Source organism: Eretmochelys imbricata, chromosome 1, assembly GCF_965152235.1.
Source record: "Eretmochelys imbricata isolate rEreImb1 chromosome 1, rEreImb1.hap1, whole genome shotgun sequence".
In the NCBI taxonomy this organism is placed as follows: Eukaryota; Metazoa; Chordata; order Testudines; family Cheloniidae; genus Eretmochelys; species Eretmochelys imbricata.
The window spans coordinates 63,716,279-63,735,327 of NC_135572.1; the positions used below are offsets into that span (position 1 = coordinate 63,716,279).

Consider the following 19,049-nt stretch of genomic DNA (forward strand, 5'->3'; position numbering starts at 1 on the left):
GCCACCAGCCATCAGCTCCAATATTTAAATGCTGATTATGATTATGGGGGATCATGCAGTTTTCAAACTGCCAACAGACCTACGCTTCTCTCCAACCAAAAGAATACCCCTAATGCAAAAAAAGCCACAATCTTTCCAAAAATGCCAAGTCCTAGCTGAAAAGGCCTATAGCAACAGTAGAGAGAAAACTGCTTGCCATTAATTAGTTCAAGCAATACCTGGACTCTTAGGATGAGCAGGGAATAAAGACCCAGACAGATACAAAGAAAGGTCCCCTATACCACTCTGTACCTGCAAATGAAACCTGTACACTTTTCTTTTGCATAGGCAACAATTTAAAATTGTTCTTTCTACGGTAAAACAAACAAAAAAAAAAATGAGGAGGCTTCAGCAGTTAACAAGTAATATATTCACTCGGTCTCCCACGTAGCTACTGAAAGAATGATGAAAGAACAGGGTTCACTGCATGCGTTTCTTGGTGCAAATATTTAACAGGAGACGCACACATGAATAGAAGACCATTACAGACAGATGTTTGTGAAATAGGTACTTAAACATCAGTAGAATCTGACAATTCTGTAATTAAGACAAAGAACAAAAGAATCAAAAACTTGTTTATTATACCTGGAATTTAAAATCTATAGGAAAAAAAGGTTGGTAATACCGAACAAAAAGATAAACAAAACTGCTTGGCTCCTCAGGTCAGGAAAAAAAAACTTGGTGCCATCTCATTTTACTGCAAGAAAGTACTTTGGAGAAGGCCACCAGTTTGAAAAAAAACTTAGGTCTCCTTTATTTCTGTAAGAAATGCTAAGGTAACTCCTGAAACAGAGAACTGCAGTTAAGCAGTCAATAGTAAACATGTCTGCAAAACTAGCCAGCCAGATCTAACGGCGGTGCAAAAAATGAAGTAAATGAAAAAATGAGTTGAACCTACTAACATTGAAGTACAACATTAACAACAAAGTTACCTAAATCCTGAACAGCTTCTGAAAGATCAGCAAAAGTAGCAGAGACACTAATTTAATCAGGGAATGTTTGAGCTGCCGACATACCATCAGGAAAAAATAATCACTTTATGGTAAAATTATGTCTTATGTCTTACAATTTAATCTTAAATATGGCTGCAGAAAAGTGGTATAACATGCCACTCCATAAGATGCCTGATAATTCCAGAGTGGGCAGCACTATTATCTTTGTACTCTCTGACACTGGAGATTGAGGTAGCATCTTCAAAACTGTCAGACAAAAGGAAAATGTAAGCCTAAATTAAGGATTCTTAAAACTGTTCAAGTTGTGGAACACATTTTGGTAGAGTGATCGTCTCCTGGATCACTTGCCCTCTCACTGAAGATTGTACAACATCCCAACAACTAAAACAGTTACTTACACAGAAAGGTAACAGTAAGCAAGTGAAATATTTTAAAATGAAATTAATACTGTAAATGTTTTGGCCATGTAATAAAAATTAGTCATAGTGTCTTATTTTGCTATTCTTTTAATATTCCTACTCCTATTTAATCTTCCTACTCCATCCTGCTATCCCCACATGCTGTTCAGTTGCAATTTCCTTCCACATCCTGTCCACCTTCTTAGTCTCTTCATTTCCCCTGCTTCCATGCACATGTTGGCTGGTTCCCATCTCCCTGGACATTCCTCACCCATGGTTAGCTCCAGTCCCAATAACAGCTTATAGTTTCTCTCCTAAAAATGTTGGTGGTGGCTAGTAGTCATTTAGCGAAGAAAACTAGGCTGGCCTCATCTCCAGTTTCTACATTAACTAGTCAATAAGAAGCAGCTGGAAACCTGGAAAGCCAACACCATGTGATCTGACAATTCTTTGCAGATCACCAGTGGTCCACAGTTTGAAAACTACTTAGGATGGTTTCCAGCTATTATTCTTCCTAAATTGCCTATTACATTACACAGTGGATCTCAACTTTCTCATGCTGGGATCACTTTCCCTTATTTAGCAATATGGGAATGGCAGGGTGGTCACAGTCCTCAGGCTTAGGAAAAAACGGTTACTTACCTAAGTAGTAACTGTTGTTCTTCAAGATGCATTGTGCACATATATATTCTACTGCAAGTGTATGTGCACCCAATGCACTCAAGTCAGAGACTTTTGTTCTCAGAACCACTATGTGGCACATGACTCTCTGCTCTCCTCAGGCTCTCAGACGAGGACATAAAAGGAGTGTATCATACGCCTCCCTCTCCTTTCCTTCACTTCACTGTATGCAATGTCCAAAGTATTGGGGAAGACAGGATGATTGTGAAACACATCTCAAAGAACAACAGTTACTGCACAGGTATATAACCATTTTTTCTCCATCGAACAACTGTGCGCATATACACTTCACTGCAGAGGACTCGTTAGCAGTTCACTTACAGGTAGGGGGACTTCGGATTATCTGAACAAAGATTGTAACACTGATTTCCCAAACCTGGCATTGTCATGGGAGGCTTGAGTGATGGCATAATGGCTGGACAAAGTATGTACAAACCCCCGTGTTGCTGCTTTGCAGATATCAGCTAGAGGGATATTGCTCAGAAAGACTGATGAAGTGGACTGAGTCCCGGTGGAGTGAGCCATTATTCTTGGTGGAGGAGAGACTTTTGAAGCTCTGCTATGGTCTTCCTTACAGTCAGAAATCCAATGTGAGATTCACTGAGCAGACACTGACTGACCCTTAACTCTCTCTGTATAGACTATAAAAAGCCTTGGAGAGATTCTGAAGGACCTAGTGCATTCCAGGTACAATGCCAAAGCTCTACAAACATCCTAGGTATGAAATCTTTCTGCAGCTCAGGAAGAATGAGATTTTGCAGAAAACATCAGGAGATGAAGGGTTTGGTTCAGACAGAAAGCTAACTTTACCTTAGGCATGACCTGAAGGCATGGCTTAAGGAAAACCTGGTTAGCCAGGAGAGCCTGAAGTTCTGCAACCCTCTTTGTGGAAGTGATTGTCACCAGAAAAGCTGTCTTCATAGTCAATAAAGATAGTCAGGTTGTAGCCATAGATTCAAAGAGAGACTGGGGCAGGGGGGAGGAAGGGGGTCCTTACAGTTTGCAGAGGACTAGATTGAGATCCCATACAGATACAGGATCACACACAGGAGGGTAAATGTTGAACAGACCTTTCAAGAATTGGGAAGCAAGATGGTTGGAGAAAATTGAAAATCCTTCTATTGATAGAGGCAGTGCAGAAACTGAAACTAATAGACTCTGACAGAACTAACTAAAAGGTCTAATGACTTCAGCTGCATCAGACAGTCCAGCATGTGTGTCATCTCTGCGGGATGGGGCAAAAACTGTTGAGACTGCACCCAAACTGAAAATCTCTTCCACTATGCTCCATATGAGGCTCTAGTGAATTCTTTTCTGCTGCTTACCAAGATGATCTGAACCTCTCCGGACCACAATTTCTCATGAGAATTTGACCATAGTTAAGCTATAAAATTTCTTAAATAAATGTATATTAAAGTGTATACTCCTAGGTAGCAAAAAAAAAATGTGCCAAACCTAGTGTTAAGCCTCTATTTAGTTGTAAATCATCATGTTTTAATGGTTATATCAACTAATGAGAATGCACCTTTCTTTAGAAAACAACTGAGGTACAAATGGAAAAGCTGACTGAACTCAATGATTTAAACTGTCGTGATTTAAATCAATCCACCCCACAGAGACTGTCCATGCCATGAGGTGGAGACATTGGTGGTTGGGATGTAGAGACTTACCCTGGTTCTGAGACAGGAGATCCTCGACTAGGGGCAATGTTATTGGCGACCAGACAGAGAGATAATACCAATGCTGCCTTGACCATGATAGTGTGACAAGGATTAAATGTTGCTTTGTCTCTTTTCAGTTTCCTGAGTAACCTTGGAATGAGAGGAACTGCCAGGAAAGCATAGAAACAATGACTGGACCCAGAGAGAAGGAAGGTATCTCTGACTGAGCCGGGTTGCAGACCCTTCTGGAGCAAAATCTCCTGCACCTGTTGTTCAGGTTGGTTGTGAACAAGTCTATTATTAGATACTCCTGTAGTGGAAACCACTAATACGAATGGTCAGTCAGAAACCAAGCACTCTTATGCCTATCTGTGACAGGGATAACAGCCCTGCACATAGCAAGCTACTTAAATCCTGAGGATTTTTTTTTTAATAATAAATTCTCCTGGTAACTATTAAAAATACTTTCTAAACTAACTAACTGTATACACTAAAAGAGTTCTGAAAAGCTGGCTAAATGAAGCAAATGCTATGGGGAGCTCCAGCTGTCACCATAGGTGGTGAGAAAGAACTGAGAAGGAAGCGGCAGACATGACCCTTTTATGCCCTCATCTGATAAAGCAAAGAGAACAGGGCTGCATGTGCCACCTAATTGCACTTCTGGGGGGAAAAGTCTCCAACTCAAGTGCACTGGGCATACTTACACCTGCAGTAGAATGTATACGTGCACAACCACTTGAAGGAGAACTCAGGTTTCAGGTAGAAGTAAAGCATCTTCATCCACAAGTCAGGAGCAGGATTTGTTCTTAATAGCAACCAATGCATATAACTCCAATTCCTAATTATGTTATGGCCCAAAACATGAGTATTCTCAAAGCTGCACTTGCTAGTTCTGCCTATTCCTCCCACACAGACAACCAGATATCTGTGAGATGTTTGGTGAAGAGTCCTAGTTTCAGCAACTGATCAACAAAGGCTTCACTCGTATTAGTTATACTGAGGATGTTCATATTTCACCCTGAGAACCATTTGGAGCAAACCAGTGCTGACCAGTGAAGTACTGTATTCAGCAAGGAAAATCCTTGTCACTTCTTTTCCTAGCTTAAAGCAGCAATGCAAAACTTTGCCACATCCTCTCAGGAGACCGTAAAACAGGAAATCCACATGTAAAAATGCTTCCCACTCATACTGAACAAATGTTAAAAGGTGAACAAAAGCCATCTGTACTTTCATCACATTGTAGTACCTCTTCTAAAAAGCTGTTCCCGAAGATCTGTAGCCATGTCATGAATTTATCAGGTGATTGTCACTGTAGAGGGGAACTGATTTAACTGACTAGCTGCAGCAGATACCAACCATAATAAAAACTAACAAAATCAGACACATTTACAATTATATTAGGCTTACGAGTTTCACTATTTGCAGATACACCAAATATGATGATTGGAGTGCTTTCATGTTTACAGTGTTGCCCCTTAATTAAACAATCTTCCGATCTAGGAAACTCTTAAGCTTTCACTTGAATTCAATGAGTTTCTTTTGTAAAGATGGCTGCTTGGGTTCCAAATGATACAGCACTCCCGTGGCCACATCCATGCACTTGAATCCTTTGGCAGATAATTAAAAACTCCTCTGAAGTATCACAGTAGTTGATAAAAATTCTCGTACGTCTTTTGGTCTGAGTCTGCAGAAAAGGAAAGCCAGACTGCAAGGAGGGGTTCAATAAGAGAGGAAAGGGAGGGTGGATCATGATCACCATGCTGGCTGGCTCCATGTAACAAAGCAAGGAGCGTGCACTATAATCCAATTAACTGTCCTTTTGGGGAAATGTGGAGGACAAGAGGGAGCTGTAGTCAGATCCCAGCAGGCTTAGGAGACAGAAAACAATTTGATGGGTTCCTGGCTGCATGAAAATATAGAATTCCATGGTTTTAAAAAACAAACAAACAAAAAAACCCAGAATTTCACGACATGTCTGAAGTGCTAAATTCAATGATGCATAATCGCAGAGTCCACAGGACCCTGACTGAGCCAAGCATAACAATTCATACCTCTCAGACCTATTGATTCAGGCAGGAATCACTGCATTGGTTCACAATCTGTTCACATTTTCAAGGATCTCTCTACAACCATAAGGGCTAGAATTCTAGTAAAAGGATAATAAAGGAACGGTAGCCAAAGCCCCCTAAAACTCACTGGACATCTAACTTGAGAACTGCAACAAGTAAGTTAATATAGTTCAACAACCCTTTCTAAACTACCAGTTTCTCATAAAGCAATACATATTCTGGAACATAAATTCAGTTTTAAAACTTATTAAAAAATTTACAACAGAATACAAACACACCATGCCTTGTATCTCAATAAAAGCATCAAGCTCTTTGGGGGCAGGGACTGGCTTTTTGTTCTGTTTCTACAGCTCCTAACACAATGTGTTCCTGGTCTATGACTAGGGTTCCTAGATGGTACGATAATACAAATACAAAATGAAAGGTCTCCAGTGACAGTTCATGTCATTTCAGAACATCGGGTGCAGCAAAACTCAAACTTCGGAAAACCAGGAAACTCACTGAAGGTATATGCTTGTGCAACCTTGCCATTCCCCCCTCCCCACCACCGCCAGCAATAGCCACTGGCAATTATCCACAAGCACAGCAACTTCATTCAGTGTGTGAGCTGTAGTTGTACTGAATGGTTTGAATGTTGGAGACTGTAGGTGGGGCATGTTGGTTGAGGTGTATTTGTGAGCAAAGCAAACAGACATTAGTTTGAAGAAAGAAAAGGAGGACTTGTGGCACCTTAGAGACTAAAAAGTTTATTTGAGCATAAGCTTTCTTGAGCTACAGCTCACTTCATCGGATGCATTCAGTGGAAAATACAGTGGAGAGATTTATATACACAGAGAACATGAAACAATGGGTGTTACCATACACACTGTAATGAGAGTGATCAGGTAAGGTGAGCTATTACCAGCAGGCGAGCAGGGGGGAAAAACCTTTTGTAGTGATAACCAAGGTGGGCCATTTCCAGCAGTTGACAAGAACGTATAAGGAACGGGTGGTGGGGGGGGGGATAAACATGGGGAAATAGTTTTACTTTGTGTAATGACCCATCCACTTCCAGTCTTTATTCAAGCCTAAATTAATTGTATCTAGTTTGCAAATTAATCCCAATTCAGCAGTCTCTCGTTGGAGTCTGTTTTTGAAGTTTTTTTGTTGAAGAATTGCCACTTTTAGGTTTGTAATCGAGTGACCAAAGAGATTGAAGTGTTCTCCGACTGGTTTTTGAATGTTATAATTCTTGACGTCTGATTTGTGTCCATTTATTCTTTTACGTAGAGACTGTCCAGTCTGGCCAAAGTACACTATCACGGAGACAAGATGGGTGAGGTAATATCTTTTATTGGACCAACTTCTGTTGGTGAAAGAGACAAACTTTCGACAAGCTTCAGTGAGCTCTGTGTAGCTCGAAAACTTGTCTCTCACCAACCAAAGTTGGTCCAATAAAAGATATTCCATCACCTTAACTCTCTAATATCCTGGGACCAGCACAGGTACAACACTGCAAATCACATTATACAATCCTCTGCCCATCGGTGGGATATCTAATTGACTGCACTTCAGAGGTACATAAGACCCTGTATTGTTTCTCTTCCCTTGTTGTGATATTTTCTACCCCTACTACTCCTATCCTCTCTCTCACTCTCTTGGCTTTTCATCAAATCCTGAAGTCAACTATGCTGTATTCATCCAAGCTTCCCTTGTCTAAGAAGAAAAGATATAATCAAATGACATCCCTGACCAGACTGTAAACCAAGGTCCAAGCAGCAAGTGTCGCAGTTGACTTGCCAGCCAAAGCACCAGCTCGTAACTAACCAGTGATCCAGTGTTCCAAAAACATCCAAAAAAACCTGTATTTCACACCTCTTTTCTGTCCTGTCTCTCCATCTTGTCTGTCTGTCTAGAACAGAATAAGTAAATGTCCTCTACACATCAGGACAGAATAAAAATACACTTTCCTTTTTCATCAAAGAAAGGTTGCGCTGAAAATAAGACTCTCATATTTTGCCTCCAAAAAGAGAGAAATTAAAGATTTTCACTAAGTTTGTTTTGCATAATCACTCAACCACAGTTTCAATATAAATGCCTGTTTTAATTTCTTGTTCTCTCTTATGTTTAATCAATAAACTTTTAATTTGAACTAATGCTTTTGGGTGTTTGCCGCACAGAGTAAAACCAAGGCCTCTGTTTAACTTACTGATCTGTTTAATGTTGACAGTCAAAGAGTTTACAAACAGCTTTAATTCTTTAGGCCTTTGAGATCAGTATCAATACAACAGCTTCCCTCCCAGTGGGGCAGGGCTAACCCCAGATCCCGGCACTCACAAAAGGAGGCAGAGAGTGGGTCTCAGACACCCCATGTGACAAGAGACCCCCCCAGATCCCAGCTCACATGAGATGGGGAAAGGAGAGGGGCTCAGACCCACCCACAAAGAGAAGCCCTCCAGAACCTGGTTCATATGAGGGGACACATGGAAAGAGGTCACATCCCCATAGATAGGCAAGGGATCCCTCAGATCTTGCCACAGACACCTGGAGGGAAGAGAGGGAGGTTCCTACCCCCAAAGAAGCAATGCCTCCCCCATATCCCAGGTCACATGAGGGGGGCAGGAAGAGGGGTCTAGACCCTCCTAGATGGACAGGGACCCCCAAGACCATGGCACACACAGAGAGGAGAAGGGAATGAGGTTCAGACACCTCTGGGGGCAGGAACCCTGGATCTCAGCTCACATGGGGAGTGGAGAGAAAGGGGCTCAGACCTTCCCCCGACCCACCCCCAATCCTGACAAGCACAGAGAGAAGGGGAGAATTTGGGGCTGACAGGCTTTCCAACCCCTCTCATGTCCCCTACTACCGATCCCCATTTATCCCCCTCACCCTGATGCAGCCCTAAATCCTTCTCACACATTACCTCCACAACATAAAATGCCTTTATCCTGACAGTAAGCATTCATATTATAAAAATAATTATATTTATTTACAAAATAAAAACAAAGCCCTAACAGAGACAGAATTTAGTGATATGCCGCCAAACCTTTTAAACATTCCTGCCCAAGGTGCGACTAGAACGGACGTTGCTTGGGGTGGGTCAGGTTCAAAGGACTATTGTATATTCCCTTGAACATCCAGCTTGTGTGCAGCTTTGAAGGCGAACAATTCTGTTAACTCTTCTGTCCACACAATCCAGTAGGCATGCAAAGACGTTTGTCAAAATCTGAATTTGACTTTCCCCAAAGGGCTGGTCGATGCCATGCACTCTGTTGGGGGGTAACTCTGAGTATGTGAAATTGTGATGCAATGATCTGAGCCCTGGGTTGATCTCTATCTGTGAGCAAAAACAGGCTGCTAGAATCTGTCAACTTTAAGAAAAGCTGCTTTTTTCAGGAGCTGTATTTTGGGAACTTGTTGATCAGAACCCTGCACCACCATGAGGCACACCAAATTTCAAGGCTATTTGAGTAACTGTAGATTTTAGAGCACTAAGAAAAATCTAGCTTTAAACAGAAACAAAATCATTGAGAAAAGACTTCCGATATTCCCCAGTCTAAAATGACTTATTTCAAAAAAGCATATAAGATTATTAAAGCTGCTAAACATCATACCCTAAATGAAACAACAAAACAACAACAACAGTTATAAATACCCTCCATAACAAATGGAGGACAGATTTTATTTTTCACCAAAAGCACTGCCCAGCAGAAGTTCACATGAACTTGAGCATAAGCCAGTCAAGAACCTGGGGTGGAATTAATTTTTGTAGATACACCTCTACCCTGATATAATGCAACCCGATATAACGCGGATTCACATACAACGCAATAAAGCTCCGACACGCTGCTCTGAGCAGCGTGTTAAGGGTGCTGGGCCGGGCCCGAGGGGTTGGATAAGGGGCAGAGGGTCTCGGGGGCAGTCAGGGGCTCCCCCGCCCAGGGTCTGGGAGAGGGCACTTTTGGGGGCCATGCAATCCCAGAGTGGCCCGGGAGATTAGCAGGGGGCTTGGAGCAGCCTGCTCTGCTTCCCTCACCCCAGCCCCAGCCGTGTCACTCTGGGGAGGAGGCTTTGGGGAAGGGATCCCCCGCTGCACTCACCGGCAGAAGCAGAGCAGCCCGGCTCCAGCCCACTCCACTCCGCCAGCTCCCAGCCGCGGCGCTCTGCTTCCCGCTGCAGGTGAGTGCGGGATCTTTCCCCAACCCCCACCCCTAGCGACATGGCTGGGGCCAGGGCAAGGAAAGCAGAGCGGGCTGGGGACGCGTCACTCCGCTTCCCACCGCAGGTGAGCACGGGGGGCATCCCTTCCCCGACCTCCCGCACTTACGGCGGCGGGAAGTGGAGCACCACGGCTGAGAGGTGGCAGAGTGGAGCGGGCTGGGGCCGCGTTGCTCCGCTTCCCGCCACTGCCGGTGAGTGCTTGTCAGGGGGTGTGGATAGGTGTCGAACCAGTCAGGGGACAGGGAGCAGGGGAGTTGGGTAGGGGGTGAAGTCCTGGGGGTGATTAGGGATGGAGATCTCTGGAGGGGGCGGTCAGGGAACAAGGGTTGGGGGCTGCGGGGGGGGGGGGGAGCAAGTTCGATATAACGCGGTCTCATCTATAACGCAGTGGGATTTTTTGTCTCCTGAGGACTGCGTTATATCGGGGTAGAAGTGTATGTCTTATTATAACATCCTTAATACAAATGTCACAAAATAAGGTTTGATTGTAAACAACATATTTATGCTTTTTTTTTGTGGTAGGAAACCGTATACTAATATGAATACCTATTACTCACAAATAAAATATTTAGGTTTGCTAAATAAGGTAATCATCATCTAACCGTTGCAATTTTTCTGAAAACATTCTAGATTTCATAAGAACTAGAGAAAACATGAAGCAAGAGTTAAGTCCACTTTGTCCATTGTTTAAGTTACTCAGTTTCCCAGATTTAGTCACATAATAGTGCTTCAACTCATTACAAATGTACCAAAGCAAAAGCGATTTGAAAATCACATGCCTCCTTAAATCTTTAGCCTACTAAGACAAAACAAAAAATGAAAATTTACTGGACCTGTCAGCTTATTTTCTTCAATCTAACTCTCAAGATTCAGATCACAAAGAATTAGGGTTAAAAAAAAAAACCCCAAAACACACAAAATAGCTGTTTACCTTTTTCACTGACACTTTAGGCTTTGTTTGACTGCTTCGGGCCCTGGTATAAGTATCCATGGTTTAATTGATCTTAGTAGTCATGGAAGAAAGTCAGCTCAAAAATACCTACAGAAAAACATTTATGTCATTATTTTGTGCTTCCCATTTACATAGCATATATTTAGAAAACTAATTTTGATAAAACAAGTAATGACTCCACAATTTTGTGATAAAAGATACCTTAAAACCGAACATTTTTAAAACTTTTTATCCACGCAGATGTTGCCTTTTAGAAAAGATACTGCCCCTTTAAAGTTTATATTTAGTTTCTTTTAAAGAAAAAATGTTTGAAAATCTTATAATTAAAACCAATATACTTCCTTCTAGTCAATAGCGAGTGGGACAAGTTCCCTTGGTGAGCAGTGCCTGGTGAAAACGATAAATACTTCATTTTTTATCGTTTTCACCAGGCACTGCTCACCAAGGGAACTTTCAAATTGTTGTAGATGAATGGCCATGAAACTTACCAGAATTGTGTCACTGTCATTATTGGTGCAGAATAATAATAATTACAATTTAACTAGCTGTGCACACATACTTAACATATCTATATTCAAATGCACGCCAGAGAATGTAAGGACATTTTCGATTGTGCATTCTGCACACATCTTTGTTAAATCAAGACCATTTTTTCCAAACCAAGCAAAGACTTTAGTCCTCAACCATGAGAGCAATGAGGATTTGGAGCAGCCTCTCAATAAGAGCTGTGGGACAAACAACTTAGTTTTGAGAGAGAGCTGGACAAATTTTTGAGTGTGACTGTATGATGGAGTTGCTTAGGATGATAGGGGACAGGGCTCAACAGCCAACGGGCTCACTTCCCATTTATGTCTTAAAGTTCCTAAAAGCTCATACTTCAAGGTTTCAGCCAGTCACCTGCCAGAATCAAGAAGGGATTTTTCCACCTGCCCCCAATGTATTCTGGAAGGTTTTTTTAAATCTCCCTCCTCTGAAGCATCAGGGATGGTCACAGCTGGAGATGAGTCACTGGACAGAGACCGCCAGGGTTCTGAGGTGTCAACAAGCATTCTCTCTCTCGGGTACTTGGCTGACTGATTCCAGCTCACATGCACCCTTAGGCAGGGACCAAGCATGAAAAACTTCAATCTCATTATTGAGCTGTTCAGAAAGTTATGAAAGGAGGGAGAAAACGTAAACTCGTTTGCAATCTTATGCTATAACACCAAGTTTAAAAATCCTGGATTGGCAATAGGGTTGACTAGAAAGTCTAGAAGGTCTTTTCTATCTCCAATTTCTAATGATTTTACAAAGTCTAATATGACCTCTATCACTTTAAATAGCAGAGCTGGGAGCCTAGAAAAATTCTGCTCACACATGGTCATTTCTTTTGGACAAGTCTGTAAATTGCCTCCACTATAATCATAATCATGGTAAAGGTTGGGTGAACAGATTTTGTCCATGGATTGGTACATTTTCATGATAATTTGAAAAAGCTAGCTTTGATTTTAATTTTGTTATATTCTTTGTTGTGTCACATCATCATACCTAAAGTATGACATGAGACAGATACCACACTTAAAGTCTACTGCAGTTTCAGAGTGACACCATTTTCCATGACACAATCAGCACAGAAATTTTTTTCCATAATTACAGATTAAAAATAAACAATTTAAATTATGAATATAAATGAGCTGGTCATTTTCAAATTATATTATGATTTTCAATTCAACAGTTGCATCTTTGCTTATTTGTCGGAAGAAAACCTAAAACATATGTTGTAGAAATGTAAGCTTAATACCATGGTATAGTGTTCATAAAGACAGATGAACTTCTGGCTATCAGATTCAATATCACTTCTTCTAAAACAAAAAACAAAACAAACCCAAATGAACAAACTATTTTCTATTTTCCTCTTATTTGCTGATTACACTACTATTATGGAATTGTCAAAATAGATCAATTGCGTATTGAAAACAGCCATTTGTTTGTATATAAACTGAAAGCTGGGAGAGTCAGTATTTTTGACAACACTACAAATAAGCAGTATCTCTCTTAGAAAGAGAGCACACACCCATAGTACATTAAAACTGAGGATAAATACACAAAACGCTTAAAAATCTTTAGTCTATAATTTGGACTTGACCATTCTGCTATTTAAAAAAATTAACAAAATTAAGTTTGAAAACTGTCTCCAATGCAATTGCAGTCTATTTTTTCATGTTTTATCACAAAATATAACATTTTAGGGCATGTTCTAGCTGCATAATTACCTGTGAGGAAATGTTAAATTTAGTTACTCTTCTTCTGCCTTCTCAGAATTTTAAAAATAATCTTTCTTTCACCATTGTAAACACCAAGTCCTCATCTTTTTCCCATGTTAATGACAGAGTCAAAATTAACATAGCTATTTTTGTTTATTTCCTGGTAGTGTACACAGATGATAGCATCACAATCATAAAAATAGTATAGTGTTCTTTATTCATAAACTGCTTTAATTAAAAAAAAAAACTAACAATGTTAGGAACCATTAGGAAAGGAATAGATAATAAGACAAAGTATCATAATGCCACTATACAAATCCACCTTGAATACTGCATGCAGTTCCCATCGCCCCTTTTCAAAAAAGATATATTAGACTTGGAAAAGGTACACAGAAGGGCAACACAAATGATTAGGGTGATGGATCAGCTTCCACCAGAGGAGAGATTAAAAAGAATGGGACTATTCAGCTTAGAAAAGAGATGACTAATTGGGGATATAAAAATCATAAATGGTGTGGAGAAAGTAAATAGGGAAGTGTTATTTACCCCTTTTCATAACCCAAGAACCAGGGGTCACCTGATGAAATTGATAGGCAGCAGGTTTAAAACAAAAAAGAAAGTACTTCCTCATACAACAGACTATCAACCTTTTGAACTCATGGCCATGGGATGCTGTGAAGGCCAGAAGTATAAAGGGGTTCAAAAAAGAATTAGTTAAGTTCCTGGAGGATAGGTCCATCAATTATATTAGCCAAGATAATCAGGATGAAACCCCATGCTCTGGATGTCCCTAACACTCTGATTACCAGAAGCTGGAACTGGACAACAGAGGATGGTTCGCTTGGTAATTGCTTCAGAGGGAATGAACAGAACAGAACATCTGGCACTGGCCACTGTCAGAAGACAGGATACCAGGATAGATGTACCACTGGTCTGACCAAGTATGGCCATCATGTTCTTCTGCAGTACTAGGAAAGGAACCAGAAGAACCCTCAAAAATACTTTTCATTATTTTGCAGTTTTCCTGAAGTAAAACGGTAGATGTAAGCAAAAGTAAATATTTTTTCCTACCCTAAAATATACATTTTAAACCATTTTAAGGAAAGTCAAATGTTTGCTTAAAGTAAACAAACCCTACTTAATCCATCTGTGAAAACGTCATAATTACCATCAGAAATGTTGAGAGTGGGGTTGCTTCTGGATATGAAATTTCAAATTAACAAATAAAACCTTTCTGAAAACCTTATTCAGTAGAACCGAAATGGTCCGTTAGCGTAATTTGTCTTTTTTATATAAAAAGGTAAATTATACAACAGAATGATACAAATAGTGTGGCTGCAACAATAACACCATAAAAATTAAAAGTTATTACTTGATCAAAAAAATCTTATTTGCCCGGGATGAGTAGAATTTAGCAAGAGAATAGGGACTGTGACATTACAAGTGAACCATTTTGGGGAAAAAAAGCATTCTATTTTCTTTTGCTGTCCATCCACAGTAAGAGTAAGTAATATCACTAATTTTTTTCATCATCAAGTGAAAGTGGACTTTTAAATTTTGTGCAGGGCAGTGAAATTTCATAAGAAATTTATGAAGCTGATCAGCATGAATAGTTAGCAATGTAATTAGGCATAAAAACAAGACATGAAAAATCCACTTGCCTAGTCATTCACATTGACTGGAGACCTTCCCCTGACAAATAGGTCCAATGTCACCAATTTACATATAATTTAGGATCTCAAAACCAAGTTTCTACCTATTTCCATTAGCATATCTAAGTGCTAATCCTTAAGGCTCTGAAAGAATCTTTCAAACGTGAACACATGCAATGCTGTCTTCCTGAATCTGAGATGGACAGCTCCAATGCCTCTACTCTACTTTGTCCTGCTTTGAGCAGGGGGTTGGTCTAGATGACCTCCTGAGGTCCCTTCCAACCCTGATATTCTATGATTCTGTACCATTCATATCTTTCCCAAGAAGCAGCAAAGTGAAATTAAGATGACTAGTCATTTTTATTATGCTTAAACTTTATTATTTGTATTACAATAATACTGGAGAATTCCAGTCAGGATCTTAGTGTGGTGCACAGATGTTATTCAGAACTTTTGGGCAGAAGTGAAATTGGCTGCTTGGGAAAGTTTCCAGCAGCCATGAGGCAGACACTACCACGAACAGGGATCAACTCACAAAAATAAAGTCGAGGAGAGTGAAATAGAAGGCTCTCTATCCCCGCAGCCAGGGGGCCCAGACCTGACAGGAGAGGGGGGTAAAAGAACAAAAAACGAAAGCCCTTCACTTATACAGCAGCCAAATTGGGGGAAGGGGGGGCGGGAAGAGAATTCATATTTACTCAGCATCCACAAGCTAGAAGCTGATGTAAAGATTATAACAGGTGCGGGGGGTGAGGACAGTCTCCGCTCAAAGAAAAGGAGGACTTGTGGCATCTTAGAGACTAACAAATTTATGCTCAAATAAATAAACTGGTTAGTCTGTAAGGTGCCACAAGTCCTCCTTTTCTTTTTGCGAATACAGACTAACACGGCTGCTACTCTGAAACCAGTCTCTGCTCAGACTCCCAGCACCCTCGCACTTGACAGCGGCGCACCCTCACACTTGGCCCTGCCCCTGGGGCTCGCTGACGGGTCCCGCAAACCAGCTCGCCATCCCCGGCTCTGCTGGAAAGCCCCAGGGAGCGAGCCCAGCGCTGCTGCGACACACACGCACCCGGGCCGCTACCGGGGTCAGCTCCCAGCCGGGGAGGGGGGGTTTCTGCTGAGCGCTCCGAGCAGGGAGGCGACAACGATGCTCCCCTTGCGGTGACGGGGCGGGGAAGCGGCCCCGGATCCCTCCCCGCACGGGACCCGGGAGCGAGGGACCAGCGCCCCCGCTGCAGCCAGCCCGGATCGTTCCAAGCGCCTGCGCTGCCCGCCCGGGTCTGTCACTGGCAGCGGGGCGGGAGGCGCCTCGGGGCGGCGGAGGGCGGGGGGGAGAAAGGCCGTACCTGACTCCGCAGCGTCCGGCACCCGCAGCCATGTCACACCCCCCTCCACAGCACACCGCCGCCGGGCCCGCTCCAGCCGCCGCCACCGCCCTCTCCGCTCCGTCCCACCCCTCCACAGCTCTCGCGCGACTTCCAGCCAACCGTCGCGAGGTTCGCCGGGCCGCGCTCGCGCGCACTCGGTCAGGAAAAGGTCGTGTGGGAGTTGTCCTCGCCTCCTATTGGGCGAGGGGACAGCGCGAGCCCCTCTCCCCCCAGACTGAGCGAGACGGGGAAGGACAGGGGAGCGCGGGGTCAGCACGCGCCTCCGAGCCCTGGCGCGGCCGTGACCAGTGGAGGGGGTGGGGGCTGAGCCCGCTGGCGGGCGAGGGAGGACTCGGAGAAGCGGTGCAGAAGGGGCAGCGCGCGCGCGCCCTATAAGGCCCCCCACTCCCCCCCGCGAGACACGTGCGGGCCTGAGGCTCGGGCTGGGGGCCGGCCGGGCACCCACCCCCTGCAGCCGGGGGGCTGGGCGGAGAAGGGGCACCTTGTCCCTGAGCGGCCTAGCGAGGGGCTGCTCGGCTGTTGGTTCCCAGTCGCCGCGTTCGTGGGGCCTGCGTGACCTTCTCCGGCAGCTCTCGGATCTTCTCCTTTCATTGGAGCCGGAGCGGCGCTGACCAGGCCTGCACCGCACGCTGTAGCCGTAGCTGGCTGGTGCATCAGCCGTGGGGGCCAGGAGCGGCCCTGCCAACCTTAGGCTACTCCGCACTCCAGTGACCAGCCGAGGTGGGTTAACTGTTTCAGCCCCACTCTTCAGGCAGGGGGAAGTCTGTGTGTGACTAGATCCTGCTCCCAGTCCAGTTGATTAGAGGGCTGCAAAAAAATGGCCACGGGCCAGCAAAAAGCAACCCCCGAAGCCAGCCCAACACCAGTCTTCTGATAAACCCGTACCAGTGCACAGACAACACCGAAACTCTCAAAGGCTTCACAAACAATCGGGCATTCAGAAGAGGGGAACCTCCACGGACTCCCACACAAACACTCTCTTCAGCTCTAGCCAAGCTTTTGATCTCCCGAGAGCTGCACTCAGCTTCTCCCCCCCCCCTTACTGAGGTTAGATGGCCTTAGTGATAGGTAAGCACAAAAGTTAAAAACCGATGTCTTTTCCAGATTCTTCAGCTAGGGCCTGCCCCAGCTGGTACTGAACTCAATAGAAAGAGTCCTGTTGATATCAATGACAGTTGAATCAGGCCCTATTATTGGGAGAATAGGAAGCAGAAGATTCTGTTCATGGGAAGTCTGTCTCGAGGGATGCTCAAACTGAGGCAATGACAGCACAGTCTCAACCCCTTCTCTCTAATTTAGCCCCTGAGAACGTCTCTCTTCATTCCTCCCCAACCATTTGTTAAATTCAGCGCTGCAAGAGTGTCTCCAACCTGTACTCCAAGTCTGATGACATATTCAAAGTTTACAGTCAATATCTCTTGCAGGTTCTCATGCACTGTTACAACAATATAACACTTACTTGTATATGCTGCAGGGGCTCTTGCTCTCTTTTCTTATTTTTTAATCTGTATTAAAAATGGTGTTTCAGTTGGATGTATTCTTCATTTTATGGCAACATCTGTTGATTTATTAAAAAGTTTATAGAGGCTCCCCTATCATTTTAGCAGCCTGTAAGCAGGAGCTGTCCCACAGACAGAACACAAGCAGCAGCAGGAAGAAATGACACAAAGCACAATGATTGCTTAACAACTTGGAGCAGGGATCCTCTGAGAATGCTTCAAAATGCCCCCTGGATCCCCAAAGGTTGGCTTAACCCATGTTCCTGGACAAAAGTAGCCTGAGAGGAGAAGGACCTACAGAACCAGGGATCTGACCAACTGCAGGCCCAAGACCGCCTGCATATGGTTGGGGCTACCCAAACATGCACACTGAGCCTGAACAAGCAGTAGTTGAGAGAAAGAAGAGAATTCCTCAGTTGCTCTCAGCCACAAAGATGATACCGGTGGCTCCACTAGCCAGGAAAGAACTAACTGCCAGCCATTTGGCTTCCCTTGTACCAGGGTACCCCAAAGCAGCACCTGTCCATATCACAGTGAGAGGTGCCCCGCCTCCCTACCAGGCTTGAACACTCTTGAGCCTTGTACTTGATTTCCATACTTTCCCCTTTCATTCCTTGTTCCCACGCACACCATTTCTAATTTCACTCTATTCTTTCCCTTAATAAAGTGTTAGTTTCTTCTTACTGCTGTTTAGTCCATCATCATTTGGTAGTTCTCAGATGCATCATGAGGTCATATAGGCTACACGTGCATATATTTACCCTACTTCTACCACTTGCATCTTAATCTGTATAGTCCAGGAAATCTAGCAAGTTAGGGGCTACAATCTGTGCATTTGCTGGGGCTTGGAGCATAAAGAACCAGGAGCCCACTGATCCCAAGGAGGTCACAGAGGTGGGACAAACAAGCTCCACCACTCTTGAGGACTAAGGAGGAAGTCAAATACACTTGAAATCAAATTTGACCTGACAGTATCCATTAAGAAAATGCTCCCAGGGAGCATTTACATATTCTGTATACTTGACATCCCTACAGTAGATAAATTTCGAAAGTTCTGCAGTTCTCCAGTTAACAAGTTTATGACGGAAAGTTCCTCTTTGTTTCAAAATACCTTTCAGTGTTCAGGACAATTGATAATAGGGTGACCAGATATCCCAATTTTATGGGGACAGTCCCTATATTTGGGGCACTGTATTTTATAGGTGCCTATTACTTGCTAACCCATCCCGATTTTCACATTTGCTATCTGGTCACCCTATCAAAGTAATTACTCTATCAGAATGGCTTTTTCTGAATGTCAAGAGTTACTCA

At 43.2% G+C, this 19,049-nt stretch overlaps 1 protein-coding gene across 6 annotated transcripts in view; it reads right to left on the bottom strand.

Annotated features, from left to right (window-relative positions):
- AKAP11 (A-kinase anchoring protein 11) overlaps positions 1–16,292 on the bottom strand; it is an 89,913-nt gene extending 73,621 nt beyond the window's left edge. For 5 of the 6 annotated variants that reach the window (XR_013345503.1, XM_077811914.1, XM_077811930.1 and 2 more), the window contains exons 1-3: positions 16,198–16,234; positions 12,734–12,794; positions 10,933–11,040 (exon numbers count right to left, since the gene is read on the bottom strand). Coding sequence is in view for 5 of the 6 variants with exons in the window: in XM_077811914.1 (XP_077668040.1) it covers positions 10,933–10,992 (60 nt within the window). In the remaining variant the exon portion in view is untranslated. Of the gene's footprint in view, positions 1–10,932; positions 11,041–12,733; positions 12,795–16,197 lie in introns of all 6 variants that reach the window. The other variant, XM_077811922.1, reaches the window with a different exon arrangement.
- Positions 16,293–19,049: the final 2,757 nt, after the last annotated feature.